This window comes from Mobula hypostoma, chromosome 25 (genome assembly GCF_963921235.1).
Source record: "Mobula hypostoma chromosome 25, sMobHyp1.1, whole genome shotgun sequence".
NCBI classification, from domain to species: domain Eukaryota; kingdom Metazoa; phylum Chordata; class Chondrichthyes; order Myliobatiformes; family Myliobatidae; genus Mobula; species Mobula hypostoma.
Window position 1 is genome coordinate 12,713,753 of NC_086121.1, and position 19,356 is coordinate 12,733,108.

The window sequence follows — 19,356 nt, forward strand, 5'->3', positions numbered from 1 at the left end:
AATTAAACTAAACATAACTGTGCTAACTACATTTCGAAATAACTCCTTGCGCCGCATATTTCATGTATTTTCCATTGATAGGCGATGAATTAAAACAGGTCCTACCTATCTAACCGGTAGTACTTTTTAAAGGCGTTAAAATTCGCCACCACAGTAAAATATCCTAATGAATTAGTTAAGAAGCTCACCGTACATAACATACGGGTAGGAATGTGAAGCACTTACTGTGTTCAAACATAGCTTCTCTCTCTCTCTCTCTCTCTCTCTCTCTCTCTCTCTCTCTCTCTTCCCCCCCCCCATCTCTCTCTCACTTTCATTCTCACTCATTCTCTGTCTCTGTCTCCAGTTATAAGATCTATTCTTAGGAAAGAAGAATTAACAGGAATAACGGATTATTTTATTCCTTCATTAAAATAACTCATAACGTTAGGGAAGGAAGGGTTACTTGGGCTTCAGAATAAGAACAGAGAGAATATATGTCCGTTTAAATGCCCGGTTCTCAGCGCCAATTAGCTCCAATGACTGTGCAGTACCAAAACCGTGTTTATTATTCCATTGCTCTAGCACCTGGTGTTAAATCACTGTTGTTTTCCTGGACTATTCATTCGGCTGAAGCTATCGATAGCTTTAATTAATACTGTCATAACTGATGGGGGTTATTAGGGCGCGTTATTGAATGAGGATAGCATGCCAATCTGCTGCCCTGCCACTATCAGTTGTGCTAAAAGTATGCACTATAAATCTGCCGACTGCTGTCAATTAGTTTAACACATTTTAACACAAGTAACGTGCACTGAAATAAATTACGTTTAGTTTAAATAAATAAATTTCCACGACAAATCTTCTATTCATGAATTTTAAAATACTTATTTTTTTGAAAAGTTTTCTTTAAAGACAAACTCCTTTTTACCGTGCAAGCACTTCCCATGGCTTAGAAGCGCGATTCGAACAAGTGGGAGAGGAATAAAGTGTGAAGTGGCGTTAGGGCGCAGAGATAATTGGTCTGATGGAGTTGAGGACAGATCGCGGCCAAATGATGAATATATTCAAACTTTTCCCTGCGTGATGGTGTCAGATTGAAGGCTCTGTGCGCATGTGCGAAGGTGTCCAAACTGACAATGCCAGGGAGATAGCGTGTGCGATTCTCTGAAATCACGACCAACGCCGACAGACAACATGAGATCCAAGGCAAGGGCGAGAAAACTGGCCAAAAGTAGGTCCCTATTTTCTTCTCCTATCTCTCCGCACTTTGTTTTAGATCCTCTGTTTAAGCTTCCAAAAAGACCTTCCAAAAACAAGAACTGCTCCAGACGGTCGCTGTACACACATGGTCTTTGTGAAGAAGCGATCAGGAATGTATTTTCTCCTCCAGATGATGTCGGTGCGGCGGGGACGATTAGAATGATGTGTACCATGGGCTTGCAAAAAGGCTCGGGCGCAAGAACTTAAGAGTTGAACGCTCTGGCCACAAGAGCGACGCGGAGCTCTGTTTTCTGCACAAGTTTTCATACCTTGTTTATTTCTCTCATTCAAGAGAAACTTCCATCCCCCTGCGTCTCGACCCGAGAGGTTGAGAAGTTGGAGAGGAATAGCAAAAAAATAAAATTGAAGTTATTCTAGTTGACGAAAAGATATACAACTTTTAAAAAAACATATATCGAGTCATTGCAAAGTACGAACAGTTTTCCGGAATCTTAAATAGTGGGCGCTAGAGCACCGTTGAAGAGCTGGAAGTTGGTGGCCAACTGCTTGTCTCTGGTTGAAAGGGGGCAAAATATCTTAGGGGAGTCGGTTTAATAGACTGAGCTCTATTAGAAATCGAGCCTTACCCGGGTTTCTGAAAAATCAGGAGAGTAATGTTTTAGGGTTGCTTCGGGGAATTGTAAATTTAATGCGACAGCGAATCGCACAAGATTTGTAGGGAACCATTTGGAATAACACAACTGACAACTTTAAACTTCAATTTAAACATGCCAGATCGTGAGACGGGGTTTTGAGGGAAGACACTCTCGGATCTTGGAAGGAGTTTAACAAAGTCTTATATGTCTTCAAGATATTTTAATTTATACTTGCGTTTTACTTTGGTTCGCATTGTGTCAAATGTTACAGTGGACATTAATATTTAACCATATAGCCCAAAGAAAAACATCAGTGTATGTTTTAAATGAAATTATATTCACATGTCTGGAGTATAGACGGTTCTCTGAAGCCGAACGCAAGTTAGATCTGTGCGAGCTTCCGTTATTTGATTACTTTCTTTAAATGAGTTAGGATATTCCTTATTCGTATTTCTGAAAGATTTACAATGAACCACATTTTCTGTTTCCGTCTCTTACATGACCGTGTTGGTCAGCGTGAGTGTGTATCGGCGCTGCTTCTACTTTCAATTTAAGAGTCTCTGCTCATCGGCTTACTTTCTGAAATTGCGGAGAATGCTGATCAGCTTAACTGCATATAACCTTACTAAAAATAAGAGATGCAAGATATTTAAGTTTTAAGTTTGAAACATCGGCAATGTTAACAGTAACCTCCTTGTGCAGAAAAAGTTTGTAGCCGAATGTATCAGTGAATATCTAGGGATAGTAATATTTCTATTTTGATATGTTAATGCTATTTTTATTCTTGGTTTTTGATAAATCTACGCCACAATTAATTAATATGACGAGTAATTTGCAAAAATGATGGAGGCAATTCAAGTTTATGCTAGATGGACAGATTGCCATTTATTCTCTGTTATTCTCTGGAGAGGTTTCGTGTCCAATGGTCTGGTTTCAAAGCTCTAATGAGGAAAATATATTTACTGAGGCACTTTTAAAATAGCCTAATAACAGAAGTGATTGTTTTTCTCAAAAACTATTTACATTAGAATATATGTGTACGTGTATGGATACAAATATTATATAAGGGTTTTAAAATATTTAATTGTCGCTGTTAATTGCATTAATTAACATTGGGTAATGGACGACTATTTAACTACATTTTTAAGAAGTTGATTATAATTGTGGATCACGGTTTATTTGTATTGAAATAGCCTTTGTTCCTGGTAAGTAGGGAAATTGTTTGATGAATGGCCATGTCCCAGTATTTTTCTAAGTTGTTTTGTTTGTAAATAAGTTGTGTGTTTAGTCTGCGTGATTTGGTCCCCTCTGAGCTCGAATGACTGATTATTACCATTAAATATGATGTGTATTAAATGCCGCTTTCAAGCACGAAGAAAATTTTATTTAAATGAGTCGAGAGGTTTGATTACATTCATATGGGCTCGCAACAAGAAATGAATTGATAGTTATTTTGTTTTCCAAAGATAGTAGTTGTACATATCGGATGAGAGATGAGGAAAGGAACACTCCAGTCCGACCGAAGCGTTAAACTGGGACTTGGTGGCGTGTTTTTCGGTGGAAGAATGCGGTACAACACACGTGTAAAACATTACTTGCTCCCCAGATTAGACTTGGAAGTGATAAAATGTGCCTCCGCGCTACTAACTTCAACTGTTGTCCAATATGGTTTTCATGAGAAGGTTGCATTAGTGAGAGCAGGAGTGGTGCGTGGTGTGGCGGGAGGTGGGGGGGGGGGGGAGGAAAACGCTGAACATAGCTGAAAATAAATAAATAAAATTACCAGACACTGCTGCAATAGCGCTCAGCATGTGTAATTGTGTGTGGCCACACAGAAAGGCCGTATGTGTGCGTTGCATACATATTTATGAGTCCACATATAGAATTTTATAAAATATCTATGTGTAGACATGTATCTGAAATTGTTTCACCTTTGTTTATTTCTAACGAGTTTTAATATTCACGGTCACAAAAGATTAAGCTGCATTTTTAATGAAAGAATGCTTGAACAAGAAATAAGAAATTAACATGGAACCGAATGATATTGGTTGAAAGACAAGGGAAATTGTGGTATGCAATCGATAGTCGCCTATCATTTGAGAGATTCATTGATGTTTTATTTAAGCAGATATTTTAATACATAGCTGAACGAACAGCTGTAAACATTTCCATTCTGTAGCTCTGAGTTGAGGCACCTCAAGGAGAGATTAGTTATTTTTCATGCTTTAGTACCACGTATTTAAAGTACACGCACTCGAAACTTAGCGCACCTGGGAGATTTACAGGAGGATCTTTACAGTTTTAATGTGATTTTAAACATCGGCGTGTTTATTTAAAGTCACGCTAGCCTAATTCCAGCTATCGGCTTGACCATAAAGAACATGTTTGAGAGAGAGAGAGAAAAAAAAACCTCTTTGGATTCTTTTGTGGTTTCTGGATGATTTAAACCGAGATCACCTTTAGTTTAACAAATATATGAAGGTATTTGCCCAGCCTTATTTCGAAGAGTGAGGTGAAAAAAATCAACAATATAGGACTTGCATTGCAGTATGTCACTGTTTTATAACAAATTATATCGTAAATCCCGAAAAATTGTGACTATACTACAGCAAACAGACTCTGGTAAATTTATATCGACGGTTCTTGCGTAGTTTTAAATACCAGATCAGCGTGCTAATTGCTTGAGTTTATGATTAGATGTTTAGAAGGTAATAGATTGTTTGTTAAGACCAAGTAATTGAAACAGTAAACAAAAGTCGTGAAAGATGTTTAACTGCTGCACGGGGGAAAGTGGCTACGGTAATGGATTTCCAATAAAGCAATTACTGCACCCGGGGGCTGAGAGACTAGAATCAATGCGGACAGGATAAAATTCATATACAAGAGAGGAGGACCAGTGATTAGAACGCTCTTAACTTGAAATTGAGTTATTTGTCACAATAAGAGAATCTGACAAAATAGAAAAGGAGTGGAATATAGTTCTATGTAATTAAAGTAGATTGGAATAGAGCGACGGATCAATGTGAAAATTGACCATTTCAGTATAAGTTATCGAAAAATTTGTATAGGTATTTTCAACTCTGTGATGTCACTATCCTACTAATTAAAAATGTTTTTTCTGTATATTTGCATACTTTAAGGGGATCTCAACACCTTCTGTAAGATAATACAACATTTTGACACATTTGCATTGTACATTTTTGGAAACTGAATGTTTAAGAATTGAATTTTCTCGGTAAATTCAACCTCTATTTATATAATAGTTGTAATTTTAAAACACTACAAGTTAAAGCTTAATTTTACAGAGGTACATTTTCAAAATTAAAAAAAAAAGCTTTGTAAGCATGCTTTTGAGAATAGCAAAGGGGAAACACTTAAGGGGTCTGGTTTGTGTAGGACGCTATCGGCAAGGAAAAAAAACCGTTTGTTGTGTTCTAACTGTATTTTGACTCCTCCCTTGAAACCCCCTGTCCCCTCCCCCGTTTGATTTCCTTACAACAATCTGACTCAGCAATCAGACAATTTTCAGAATTACAAGCTGGGAAATATGCTGCTATGGCAATCGGGTCAGAGTGCAGGGGAAATAGGTTGAATTCAGAACACTTTCTCTCTCTCTCTCTCTCTCTCTCTCTCGCTCTCTCTCTCTCTCTCTCTCTCTCTCTCTCTCTCTTTCCCTGACACACTCGCACTCACTCACACCATTTGTTTGCTCGCAACTTCCCCTTCATCTCGAACAGCTCCCGCTCGGTTTCCTTTAGTTTCCCCCCATTCTCTCTATTTCCCACTTCTCTCTCTCCCGCCCCCTAACCAGCTCTATTTTTCACGTGCGATCGACTTCCTCTTCCTCCTTTTATTCTTGGATTTCAGATTCCGATCAGATTTCAGATTTGTCACAAATACATCGAAACATACGGTGAAACGTGTCGCTTGCGTCAACATTCACTACAGTCCGAGGATGTGCAGGGGGTAGCCCAGTTAAGTGTCGTCATGCTTCCTGTGCTAATAAGCCCACCACAACTTACTAACCCTAACCTGTATGTCTTTGGAATGTGGGAATGTGGGAGGAAACGGGAGCACGCGGAGGAAACCCACGCGGTCACGGATAGAACGCACACGCTCCTGAAGGTACACTGTGTACATTCTGAAATGACGCTGTGCACAGACAGCAGTGGGAGCGGTAGCTAGTGTTGTAAAGCGTTACGCTAACCACTACACTACCGTGCCGCACATTCTCTTTCTCTGGAAAAATACCCCATTATTGACAGTATTTATCTTCATTCTCTAACACAAATAAATGATTCGCCGCCCGCGGTGCACACCTCAGCAGCAACTTCACAATGTCCATCCCTCGGTTTTATATTGACTCTGGCAACATTTCATGTCTCACGTCGGGCCGTAATCTCTGTCAGTCACTTACGAATATGGCACGATGAGCGCGAAATTTCAAGACCGTGACTATTTCAGTTTGCTCTATTTTTTCTTCTTCGAGAAGGTTGCGAATGACGAAGATGCCATCAAGTGCAACCAGTATAATTTTGGTGCGATTTGTGTCACAGCCAAACCCAAGGAGTGCCATGTATTGGCATCCAAATAGAAGTGATCACTAGTCTATGCACGTACACTACCACGCTCACATATGCACGCTGTCACATGTCCCGCATAAACACACGTTTGCACGTTATTCACAGGGCCACACACGGGCACTCAGTCGCTGACATATCATACATGAACTGTCACATAACAATGTCTACGTACATGAAAGTTCTTTTATTCACTCTCGCCATTCTTATTCACAATCGGAAAAATGTTATGGACTACACTCGCGCTTATATGCTAACACACTTTGAGGTATCTTTAATTTAGTCTTTTTTGAGTTCTCAAAATCCATTGTGGTTCGATTTCTCGTGTGAACTTGGGAGCTACTTGCTGTTCTCATTCATACACCTAATACGTCTTCAACGTAAGTGTTGTTTGCACCGGCTCAACCTCGTAAAATACAACTTTGGTTCTTATTTTACGAAATAATCTTTGCATCCTAGGCGTTGGCCATGTGCATGAATATTTTGTGCATATTTTTAAGTGCTGGAAATGATCCTAACACTGATTGTATACATTTATAACACGAATCTGGATAGAAAATAAAATGTTGGGGTTTGAGAAATACAAATTAAAATGTACACATTTTCAAGTTGTAGTTTCAGCGCTGCAGGTACGGCACCGTTTGATTTCGTCGCAGGGAAGTATCAGGAGCCTCCCCAGCGGAGTTGGAAAAATTTTCGACCACTTGTTAGATATCTTCTTAAAACATCAAATAAAGCTAAACCTCGTTAACGTTGTTGTATAAGCTGACCACCTCCACTTCTCCTCCATAGTTAATATTCATTTTATTATTTTCAATTCATAAATTGTTACTTACATTGTTTTTAACATGAACTCGTACATTTATCAATCCGATAAAACTCTACCGCAGGAAAGTTCTGTTGCACCTAATGGAAGCATAGAGTAATGTGGAATATTTAAGCAAACGTGCAATTCTGCTTAATTCATTGGCTGGTATGGAGAATGTGTTCTTCAGCCTGAAGGCACACACACGCAGCGATTCAGGAATAGCTTCTTTCCCTCTGCCATCAGATTTCTGAACGGACATTAAACATTACCTCACTACTTTTTTTTCTCTCTTTTTGCACTACTTATTTAATTTAACTTTTTAAATCTATATACACTTATTACCGTAATTTAGCTTTTTTTTATTATCATGCACTGCTGCCACATAACAATAAATTTTACGACAAATGCCCGGTGATATTAAACCTGATTCTGATTATAGCTTTCGGTACACATGTTGGGGGTTTGTCAAGCGGAGCACTGAAGAGAATAAGCGTGTTTGTATGTACTGCAGATAACGGAGATAAACAAACTAGAAACTAATGTTTACGCCCCTTTCTTTAAAATAAAAATCCGCATTTAATATGTTGTGATTTTCCCTCCCAACCAACTGAACTCCAGATTTTTCACTCCTCAATGTGTTCCAGTGAATTTCGGTGGTGTAAAACCAGCGCACTGGCCTCGATGTAGTTTGCGACAATCCCGTGAATGATATGGAAGTAGCTTTTTAAACCTTTATATGGACAGGTTATGTTTTTTACTCTAACTGTAATTGACGTTTCACTGTGGAACACCAAGACAAATATAGTATTTGTGTTCTTGCTGTACGTAGGTATGTACACATCTCAGTACTTGTTTCAAAACTTCCAATGCAGAAACATATTTAAGTCCCACGTACATTACACCATCGAAGCCCTTTTACACTGAGCTTTTCATATCTTTCTTTTTCTCCACTAAACACCAGGGTTGTTGTCATTTACCTAGCCTTTGGTGTTTTTGCCCCGGTTCTTTTACCTTTGAGGTCAAGTGTGGAGCGATCAATTCATGATGCAACTGGGAGCTGGAAATTAAACAACTTATTGGCTATAACGTCTTTTCTGTTAACATATCCGCTCAAAAATCACATTCATGTTACATTCTTATAATACTGATTGACTGCAGTATTTTGATTATTATCTCGATGTAAGGTAAAGCACAAACGCGCGCATTTTTTTCGTTTGTGTGATTAGTGAAGATGCATCTATATTCCTTTATTTTCTTTCTGGATTATTTGGTTCTTCTCATCACTAAAACCTCTGGGGCGCGCATTTCACGTTGCCTTGTGTGGTTTATTTGATTAAATAATTGAGCATTATTTCATTGCGACGAGCAACTGGTTCTGTTCTCTCTCATCCTCTTCTGTTACTTGCTCGTCCTATTTGAGCTCAAAACATAATCGCAGAAATGGTCCGAAACCATTTGCGAAAAGTGTTTCTTCCACTAAATAATAGAAATCGAATTGATAGTTTAATTAATCTATGTTAATGTGTTCAAATATATAGAATTTAGTTATTCAGAGAGCGTTGTGTTTGTGTTTTTTTTATCTAAGGGCTTGCACGCTCGTGTTCTTCTGTTTGTCTATTGTTCATTATTCCTGCAATGTCCCAATGTCAAGTGCGCCGGGTCATAAATTACCACCTTCTGCGAGAAGTTAATGCGCAGGCGTAAAAACTCCTGAAAGCAGGCTTGTTAATCCTATTTAACAAAATAAACTGTGCTGTTACTGCAAGAAAACTGAGACAGAGGGTTGGTATTTGGGATACAAAACTTAACAACACATAACATTTCAAACATAAGAGAAAACGAAACTACTGCAGTTTCATGCGATAAAAGGAATAAACAAAAATAGGTATGATAAACCATATTTTAAACTTGGGAAAGCTATCACGTGAGTTGTCCGGTACTGTAAACTTACTTATACTTGAACATCCTGCGGGTACTTGCTGTGCTAATTTACAATCTATCAGTTTCAGGCAGCATTTGTCAATTAAGTTGATTCTCCTGAGGAAATCTCCGTAGTGGGAGCTCGATAGTCAGCGTTTAAAAATACTGTGTTTTTAATAAAAATACTTTAGCTTAAATAGGGAAGGATTTCATCATCACAGTCTCAAAAATTTCCCAAATAACTGTTCTTATTCTTTATACAGTTCCTAAAAAACAGACATTCTATAGTCGCACAGTATTAACAGGCACGCCAACATATTACATTACATATTGCTATAAAAGACTGTTGCAGATGACCAACTAAGATCTTTGAAAGTAGGCAAGACACCTCTGGGATGCAGGCCTATCCAATCAATGGTTCAATTTAATATCAGATAAATGTCTACACCTCTTTTTTGAGTATTGTTGGATCCTAATGTAATTTGTATAATTCCCAGTTAGATGTTAGAATTGCAGATGTGCTGGTGATAGGAGACTGAAAGTTAGATATTTGCTTTGCTATGTTTAAATACTGCGCTGTGATTACCCAGGATCAATTGAAGCCTGGGAGACTGGTTAGAGGTATTTCTGGGTTAGTTATAGGGATTAACATTATTTATTTGTTATAATCCAATATATGTATTACAAATGCATGTCAAATTTTTATGAGGATGTGAGTTAGCAAGTTTGGGTATTCTTGTACACACATTTCAAATGTTCCTAAATGAATGAAGTATGACATAAAGAGCAGCAGCCCTAAACTGGCCCACCTGCTGGTTTTTGTCTGGTTTATGGAAAGGAATGAACTTGATGGTAATCTATAATGACGACCTTCTATAGCAAAATTTATTGTAAAATGTTGTTGTGCTGCATTAATAAAGCGGGCACTACAGTGGACTGGTAGCATTTTTTGTTGGTATGCATGGCTGCCCTACCATGTGGACTGCTTGAAACAAACTTTTACTAAAACAGCACAAATTGGTATTGACTCTGGTTGTAAATCTTGGCTCAGTCAACAGCATCCATAATCTGTAAATGAATATGTTACAAAAATGTATGAATTAGTTAAAAATTTGGAACAAATACATTTCTTTATTTTCAAGGTAACTTTTACATGCATACTACAAAGTTTTCTTATAAAGTTAGTTTATCTTGTTTGTATTACAAAATTAGATTTAAAGGTAACCGCCTAAGAGCCTAAACATTTATTTTAAATCTATGATCAAAAATGAAATGCTTCACTTGGCATATTCTTCAAGTTCAAGTTTATTGTCACCTGACAGTACATATTCACAATGGAATGAAACAATATTCTTCTTGTCCAGGATGCACCCACACAACATATATCACACAGAGCACATAAACCAAAATATTTTTATAAATAAGTTAATAAACTATAATTAGAAATGCATGTAGTGTGCTGCACAAATAAACAGTACAGTAAACAGCTCGCAGCCCTAATGACAAGACCTTAGCAGTGGCAGGGTATTTATTAGTCCTACAGCCTGAGGAAAGAAGCTGTTACCCAGACTGGCAGTTTTAGTCTTGATGATTCTGTACCTCCTTCCTGATGTTAGCAGGTCAGGGACTGTGGGATGGGCGATTAGGATCCTCAACAGTGCTTTGGGCCCTTCATCTGCAATGCTCCCAGTAAATATCACAATTAAGGAGGAGGGAGATCCAGATGATCCCCTTGGTGGTTTTCACTGTCCTCGTTAGGGACAAGTGGTCTGATGTCTTGCAGTTTCCCGACCACACAATGATGCAGCTATGCAGGACGCTTGTAATGGTGCTCCATAGAAAGTTGTTAGAATGGGTCTGGGGAGCCTTGCATGCTTCAATCTCCCCAGAAAGTGTAGATGCTGCTCTGTCTTCTTGACCAGTGAGGTGTTGTGGGTGCAGGATAGATAGTCCATTATGTGAGCTTTGAGATCTTCACTTGTCCAAGGCAAAGCCATTGATGTGCGATGGAGAGTGGTCGACCTCTGCATTCCTGATGTCCAAAATCATCTCTTTTGTCTTATCCACATTGGGACTCAAGCCGTTGTTCTCACACCATTTGACAAACCTCCCTACCTCCACCCTGTATGCCAACTCATCATTGTCGCCTATGAGGCCAGCTACTGTAGTATCATTAGTGAACTAGATGTTGTGGTTTGACCTGAATCTGGCAGTGCAGTTGTGAGTCAGCAGTTAGGATTGTAGGCACATAGAATCTTGAGATCTTCAATTATCAAGAAGGATTTCATAGAGTTTCTTAATATTGTTATTATTATTCTGTTTCATGGTATGTTTTGGAACATTTCATTGAGGGTCTGGGCAAAAGACCAACACTAGTGCAGGAGACAGTTAAGTTAGGAAAAGAAAAATAACAAAAAAAAAGTAGTAAGTGGTGTCAGATAATGGATTTTTAAAACTGGTGGAATGTAACCAGGAATTCTGTCGACAACATCAATTTTAAAAGTTGGGCAAAAGGTAACTATTGTTGAAAGTATTTGTCCAAACCAAATGTTCGCCTAGCCAAGTGCAAGTCTGTTTCCAGGAGATGCTCTACTGGTAATGGAAACAAGAAATGTAATTCAGAATTGACAGAGAAGACTTACGGGAAGATTCAAGGGAACTTGGAGAGAGAGAAAAAATCTAAAACAGTATCCTGCAGCTCTTGAAGTATTTCAAGCAGAGTTAGCAACACTCATATTTGATAAGTGGGTTTGTAACATCTATAAGTTGAGAAAGCTCTTGGCTCATTTGTCTCTTTTAAAGAAGCTTCGAAAGTTTAAACTTAACATGCAATTTGCGTGTTAAAGGGTATCACAATCCAACTCTTTGCTTCATGTGATTTCTCATAGCATTTTAAAACATTCTCATTCTTTCACTGTGTCACATTTTAAAAATTAATGCTGCCAGAGGTGTGTGGAGGCTCTTCCATGTCTCTTCTCTGATCATCAGGGAGGAAAACCAGTTTCAATTTGAAGAACGCTCAGGGAATAGAGTCAAATAACCAGACTAATTTTACCCATACATATACATTTATTTCAAGATAATTCACAATACTATCACTACGTGAAAAATTTATTTCTCTTGGATACACTATTGGTCTTTATATGAAAAAAACATTACTTTCCACTTACACCATCAAGAAAAATAATTACCTGCCACATTATATATTGAAACAATTCAGCTGTTGGTGTATTCTTCCCAAAAATGTATTAACTGAGGCTGTGTACAGGGACAGTTTTAAAAAGATTTGGGATTGCATTGCTTTATGGGCAATTCCATAATAATATGAATTTCTATAATTAAGACTGATATCAGCTGCTTTGTTTCAGCTCCTTCAATTTTAAAAAAATGACATGAGTGTTCGTTTGCCAGGAAAAATTGAATGATGTTAAATAATGCCAGCAACTTAGCAGAAAGGTGAGAAAATCTTGTTAATGAAATAGTGTTTCATTGCTGCTGGTTAGCTGCACAGATTGCACAGGGCATCTTCACCAAACCAATACAAGCCCTTCTGATCTGAACAGGGTTATTCTATATTATATATGCATTTCAGGAAAGCCGTGTATTATTATCCACCAATGTATAGTGAGTTTGTAGTCACTCTTCAACGGAGACGTCCAATTTGGTTCTTAATGTTGATCTTGCCATTCACTAGAGGATCTTGAATGACATTTAACCAGAAAAAGTGTGTTGTAAGATATTCCTCAATAAACGGTCCAATGGTCAATTTTGCAAATTAGGTATATCTAGGCAAAAATACCCAGATTTAATTCCTTATCTATATTTCTCATCTTCATGAGTTATCAGTAAGTATGGAGCAGGGAATTTTCTCAACTCTTGCCTTTATTTCTGTCTGTTACCCGTTCCAGGAAGCGTCCATGCAAAGATGTTACTGACGACAGGATTAACTCCACTTAAGTTTATGGGGGGCACTATATTGATGAAGCACCTTGAATGAAGTTGCATCCATTGTATGAATATTGCCAGGAAGAATTAACGCAATTAGGGGGAAAGAATAGAAGTATAGTATAATTAAGTGTACAGAAGAGGAGATAATCCGAGCGATAAGCAGCTCTATTTCAATATGAATGTTTTTTTTATTCAAGAAAGGTTATGGAAGGAATAGCTGAACCACAACGACTCAGAAAATCCCAGGTTCAACTTGTAGTTCATCGAGCTGATCTCTTGAATCAGCAAGGCCTAACAGCATGAACATTGGCTATGGTGTCCCATCTAAATAGAGTGGATCCCTCTAGAGCAGGTGTATAAAAATTCCCATGAAGTTTTCTTGAGGAAAATGTCTGAAAATAATTAATTTGCTGAATTTCCAAGACAAATTGTATTATTGCATGTCTTATAATGCCATGTTTTCAACTAAATACCAGATAATTGTTTTGGTGCAAGTGCAGCCTGGATGTATGTCTGTAAACATTAATTCCTTTAACATATTCTTAATGATGAGCATTTTGAAGTTCAAAGTTCAAGGTAAATTTATTATCAAAATACATATGTGTCACGATACACAACCCTGAGGTTTGTTTTCTTGTGGGCAAACTCAGTAAATCCAATAACCATAGTAGAAATAATGAAAGACTGCACCCAACAGGTAGGAAGACCAGCATGCTAAAGAAAACAAACTGCAAATACAAAAAAAGAAAAATAAATAAATAAATAAACAAACAATAAATATTGAGAATAAGAGATGAAGAGTCCTTGAAAGTGAGTCCATAGGCTTTGGGAACAGTTCCGCCATGGGACAAGTGAAGTTGAGTTACGTTATCACCTATGATTTAAGGGCCTGATGGTTGAGGGGTAGTAACTGTTCCTGAACCTGGTGGTGTGAGTCCTGAGGCTCCTGTAGCTTCTTCCAGATGGCAGCAGTGAGAAGAGAGCATGGCCTGGATGGTGTAGGTCCCTGCTGCTGGACGCTCCTATTCTGCCACAGAGCTCCATGTAGATGTGCTCAGTGGTGGAGAGGGATTTGCCTGTGATGGACTGGACCATATCCACTACTTTTTGTAGGAGTTTTCATTCAAGGACATTGATGTTTCCATACCAGGCAGTGATGCAGCCTGTCAATATACTCTCCACCACACATCTATACGTTTGACAAAGTTTTAGATGTCTTGGTGAACCTTTGCAAACTTCTGAGGAAGTAGAGGTGCTGCCCTGCTTTCTTCATTATTGCGCTTACATGCTGGGCCCAGGACAGATCCTTTGAAATTATAACACCAAAGAATTTAAAGTTGCTGACCCTCTCCATTTCTGATCTCCTGAAGATAATTGGCTTATGGACCTCTGGTTTCCTCCTCCTGAAGTCAATAATCAGCTCCTTGGTCTTGCTGATATTCAGTAAAAGGTTGTTGTGGCACCAGTCAGCCAGATTCTCAATTTCCCTCATATATGCTGATTCATCACTGCCTTGATTCGACCAACGACAGTGGTGTCATCAGCAAACTTGACATTGGGGGTGTGCTTAGCCACACAGTCATAAGTGTAAAGTGAGTAAGGCAGGGTGCTAAGCACACAACTTTGTGGTGCTCCTGTGCTTTTGGAGATTGTGGAGGAGATGTTGTCAATCTGAACTAACTGAGGTCTGCAAGTAAGGAAATCAAGGATCCAATTGCACAAGGAAGTATTGAGGCCAAGGACTTAAAGCTAGTTGATTCATTTAGAGGTGATGATAGCATTGAATACTGAGCTGTATTTGATAAAGAACATCTTGATGTATGCATCTTTGCTGTGCAGAAGTCTAACTTCTGTACAATAATTGCCAGAAATTTAGATGCATCAGTTTTTATGCTTAAATTGAGCATAAAAATAAAATGTGCCTGTTTTACCGTTTAAACTAAATTCTGCGGAGCGTCTCCCCAATGGAAAATTGAACAGGATGCATTCTGTTATAATTTACTTCAATATTTTTTTATTTCTGTTGAACATGCCTCATGAGATATCATCATCAGGTTGCGTAACTTGTTTTAAGTACTTAATTGGATCAATACATTGCAACTTCAACCTTTCATAATTTACTCACAACAAAATGAGGAAGTAATTTCCTGAAAATGAATTCTACATAATTTAAACGGACATGACTGGAATACTGTACTGCATTGCACTCTATTAGTTGTCTGCACTACTTTCTCTGTGAATATTATTTTATTGAAAATGGCTGACACTCATAGCACTGGACAGAATTCCAGGCACTTGTCCAACCCTTCTTCCCCTCCCACCCATCCATCCAGCCAACCATTATAGCCATTCAGGCCGTTTGATGGCATAGGGCCTCATGTGCCATTAATTCCGGAGCTCCCTCATAGAATGCCAGGTAGTCCAATTCCCCTCACTGGATCTCCTCCTTCCCCACATTAATTTATCACCCTCTTACTGTTTCTCACCTCTTCCCCAACTGTTTCCTCTCCTTTCCATTTCAGTCTCAGGCTGCCATAGAGAGATTGCTTGAACAGTGCCACCAATTTTGCACTGGAACGCCATTGCTACTGCAGGCCAACTGTGGCTGGAATGTGCTGGTCAGGTTTGTAACATCCCTTGAAGGGTATAAATTATGATAACTGTTTTTAAAGGATGTCCCAGTTTTCCAAATTTTAGTTGTGATTCTTTATTTGCTGTCCATGATGAATGACAAATGTGTGGTTTTACTAGGCCTTCTGAAATGACATAGAATTGGTGAGCATTCAGAGGGCAATTTGGAAAGGACACTAAAAGTTGACCTTGCTAGTATTGTCCATGTGCGTGAACAAATAAAGAAAAAAAAATCATATGTTCTAACTTCATCCCCACCGCTTTAATTTATGAACCAGCTTCCTCCATCACAGTCATTTCCCATTGGTTCTGCCACATTCTCCTGGCATTGGTTTAGGACCCAGCTTCCTCTGTCCCACTCACTTCCCATTGGTTCTGCCACAGTCTCCTGGCATTGGTTTAGGACCCAGCTTCCTCTGTCCCACTCACTTCCCATTGGTTCTGCCACATTCTCCTGGCATTGGTTTATGAAAAAGCTTCCTCTGTTACAGCCACTTCCCATTGGTTCTGCCACATTCTCCTGCCATTGGTTTAGGACCCAGCTTCCTCTGTCCCACTCACTTCCCATTGGTTCTGCCACATTCTCCTGGCATTGGTTTAGGACCCGGCTTCCTCTGTCCCAGTCACTTCCCATTGGTTCTGCCACATTCTCCTGGCATTGGTTTAGGACCCAGCTTCCTCTGTCCCACTCACTTCCCATTGGTTCTGCCACATTCTCCTGGCATTGGTTTAGGACCCAACTTCCTCTGTCCCAGTCACTTCCCATTGGTTCTGCCACATTCTCCTGGCATTGGTTTATGAAAAAGCTTCCTCTGTTCCAGTCACTTCCCATTGGTTCTGCCACATTCTCCTGGCATTGGTTTATGAAAAAGCTTCCTCTGTTACAACCACTTCCCACTGGTTCTGCCACATTCTCCTGCCATTGGTTTAGGACCCAGCTTCCTCTGTCACAGCCACTTCCTCTTACTTCTGCCACAGTTTTGTTGCATTAACTTTACCTCCCTCAGTTATTGTCACTTCAGTTTATTTTGTACTACCACCAATGCACCATTCTGCTGTTTTGGATTTGTTTTTGTATTTGTATTCATTGAGGCCATATTGCATCTACTCTGCTTGCTCTGCCAAGACCTTGTGAACAAGGGATTTAATTGCAATTGGATATATATGACGATAATCTTGTCCTGTTTACTTCTGTAATTGATAAATTCTAAAACCCAGTAGATCAGCAAGTGATTTATCTTTGTCTTAACATTGTTTTATGATCTTTAAGTTTGTCATCATTTCTCAAACTTTACTTTAGGTTTCCATATAATTAATTAATTTTTGGACTCTGGATATATCTGCCAATCCCTAAAAACTCCTAAGAATATAGGAATGTGGCAATTTTGTGAACTGCTGCTGTCCTTCTGATGAAGGTATTTGCACACCACTCTTCGATAGGGAGTTCTAGGATCTAAATCTAAGTTCTAAGATTTAAGTGAAGGAACAATAATATATTTAGACCATAAGATATAGCAGGAAATTAAGCCATTTGGCCCATCAAGTCTGCTCCACCATTTTATCATGAAGAATATATCTATGAAGAAAGCCCTTAACTCCGAGTGGAGTCATCGGGACGCCGTCATGATGGCGTTTTTTTATAGCAGGCTTTCTTATTTTTACGAGGCCGAGTTGCTAGCTCGACGCTCAAGCCAGCACGGATGGGAAGCGTGCAAGGGAGTCGGCTGGATTCGAACTTGGGAGCCTTCGCTCCGGAGTCCGGCGCTGATGCCACTACTCCATCAGCCGGCACCATCTTATCATGGCTGATCCATTTTCCCTCAAAGCCCCAGTCTCCTGCCTTCTCCCCGTATCCCTTCATGCCCTGACCAATCAATAATCTATCAAACTCGGCATTTAAATGTATTTGGCTTCCACAGCCGCCTGTGGCAACAACTTCCACAGATTCTCCACTCTCTGGTTAAAGATTCACTAGCTGTGATGATGTACAACTTGCAGGTGGGTGTGTTCCCATACATCTGCTCTCCTTGAACCCTTGGGGGTGGAAGTTGCAGGTTTGACAGGTTTCATCCGGGTAGCCTAGTTAAATAATTGCAGTGTATTTTGTAATGATGCACACCACAGTCACTCTGTATTGCTGGTGGAGGAAGTGAATGGGTGATGGATGGTCCTGAAGGGTATTGAACGTCAAGAGTGTTGTTGGACTATATTCCAGAGTACTTCTGTCTTGTATCTTGGAAAAGGTGGAAAGGCTTTGGAGTGTCAACTGAGTTATTTGCGAACCTACTTCTGTAACCATGTTATTAAAGTGTTTGGTTTGGTTGGAGTTTTGATCAATAGTAAGCTCCTACTCCATCCTCATCCCAACAAGGTGTTAATAATAAAGCATTTTACCCTGGTGATGCTACTAAATATTACGAGTAAGTAATGTTTTTAAGGATGTCTTCGCAAGGTAATCAAAGAAATAGCTGCACACACTCAGGCCTGAGGTTTATTCTAGACAATGTCATGGGAAGAAATTACAGAGCAAAAGATTCAAGGATGTTCTGAAGGCCTCTGCGAATACGTGCTACCTCCTCACTGACTGGGGAACTCCTGAACCATGACCATTCAAAATGGAGAAGGAAGGTTCCAGATGCTATTGAGGAATTTGTGCCCATGCATCACAAAGAAGTCATGCATAACTAACGAAAGATTGCACCTCCAAAATTATCCACCCACCCCTCCTGTCAGTAGCTAGCTGTGAAAGAGTCTGCTGTTCTCACTTGGGCGACTGCATGTACCCTAGACCCCATAAAGCTGGAGGAGGGACAAGTTATCCTTGATCCCAAGGCACTTTCTAAGCAGAAGATTCTTTCTCAGTGTCATTGTAGTAGTTATTATACACAAAAATAGGTTCTTCGGCCATTTAGAAGGACACTTAAGATTCAAGAGCATTTGTGGATTTGGAATGGGAGTTTCTTTGCTGATCCCTTTTCTCGTACACCTTTCCTGTTTGCAACGTTTTTCATTTTGGATGATTTTTTTTGTTCATTATGATGATTTGTTTGGTATTAAGTAAATTTTCATTTAACCTAATAATATATTTTTGAAATATGTGACCACCCTCTGGCACTAAAGACTATTTCAGTTATTGTCTTACTTCCCATTTTGCTGCTGACATTTACAACAGCAATGAAATCTTCCATCTCTGGCACTGTTCAGGTCTGCCTTCATCATGTCAGTAGCTTCCTCTCAGTTTTCACCACTGTCAGTCACGCAAGTCCCAGGTGGAGACTCAGGAATACCATCACACACAGATGTAGAAGGATTCTTCATTGCTATTTCCTAACAATTTTGTTTTACTCGTCAGGGTTGATAGCCCTAAGCTGAACCCTCAAAGCTGGAGGGTAGGTGGACCACTCTTAGTTTGGCCTCTAACCTTTGACCTGTTTGGCATGGGTGACCCGACCAAGAACCAAGGTATAAAGACCCAACTCCAGCCAGCATAGCACTCCAGGTCATTGAGGAATGCAAGCCTCCAACAACAAGGTTGTAGTCCTCTTGGAGAACATTAGTACATGGCTGGTAGTTTTGCTTACAGTATGTACAGGTACACTATAGTGTTATATGTAATAGAATGCAGAATGAA

General features: G+C 39.3%; 1 protein-coding gene across 1 annotated transcript in view; it reads left to right on the forward strand.

Moving 5' to 3' along the window:
• Positions 1 to 840: 840 nt before the first annotated feature.
• The window catches only part of prdm16 (PR domain containing 16), a 760,985-nt gene continuing 742,469 nt past the window's right edge, over positions 841 to 19,356 (forward strand). Inside the window, exon 1 of the mRNA XM_063033179.1 lies at positions 841 to 1,213. Coding sequence (XP_062889249.1) covers positions 1,177 to 1,213 — 37 coding nt within the window. The 5' untranslated portion in view covers positions 841 to 1,176. The remainder of the gene's footprint in view (positions 1,214 to 19,356) is intronic.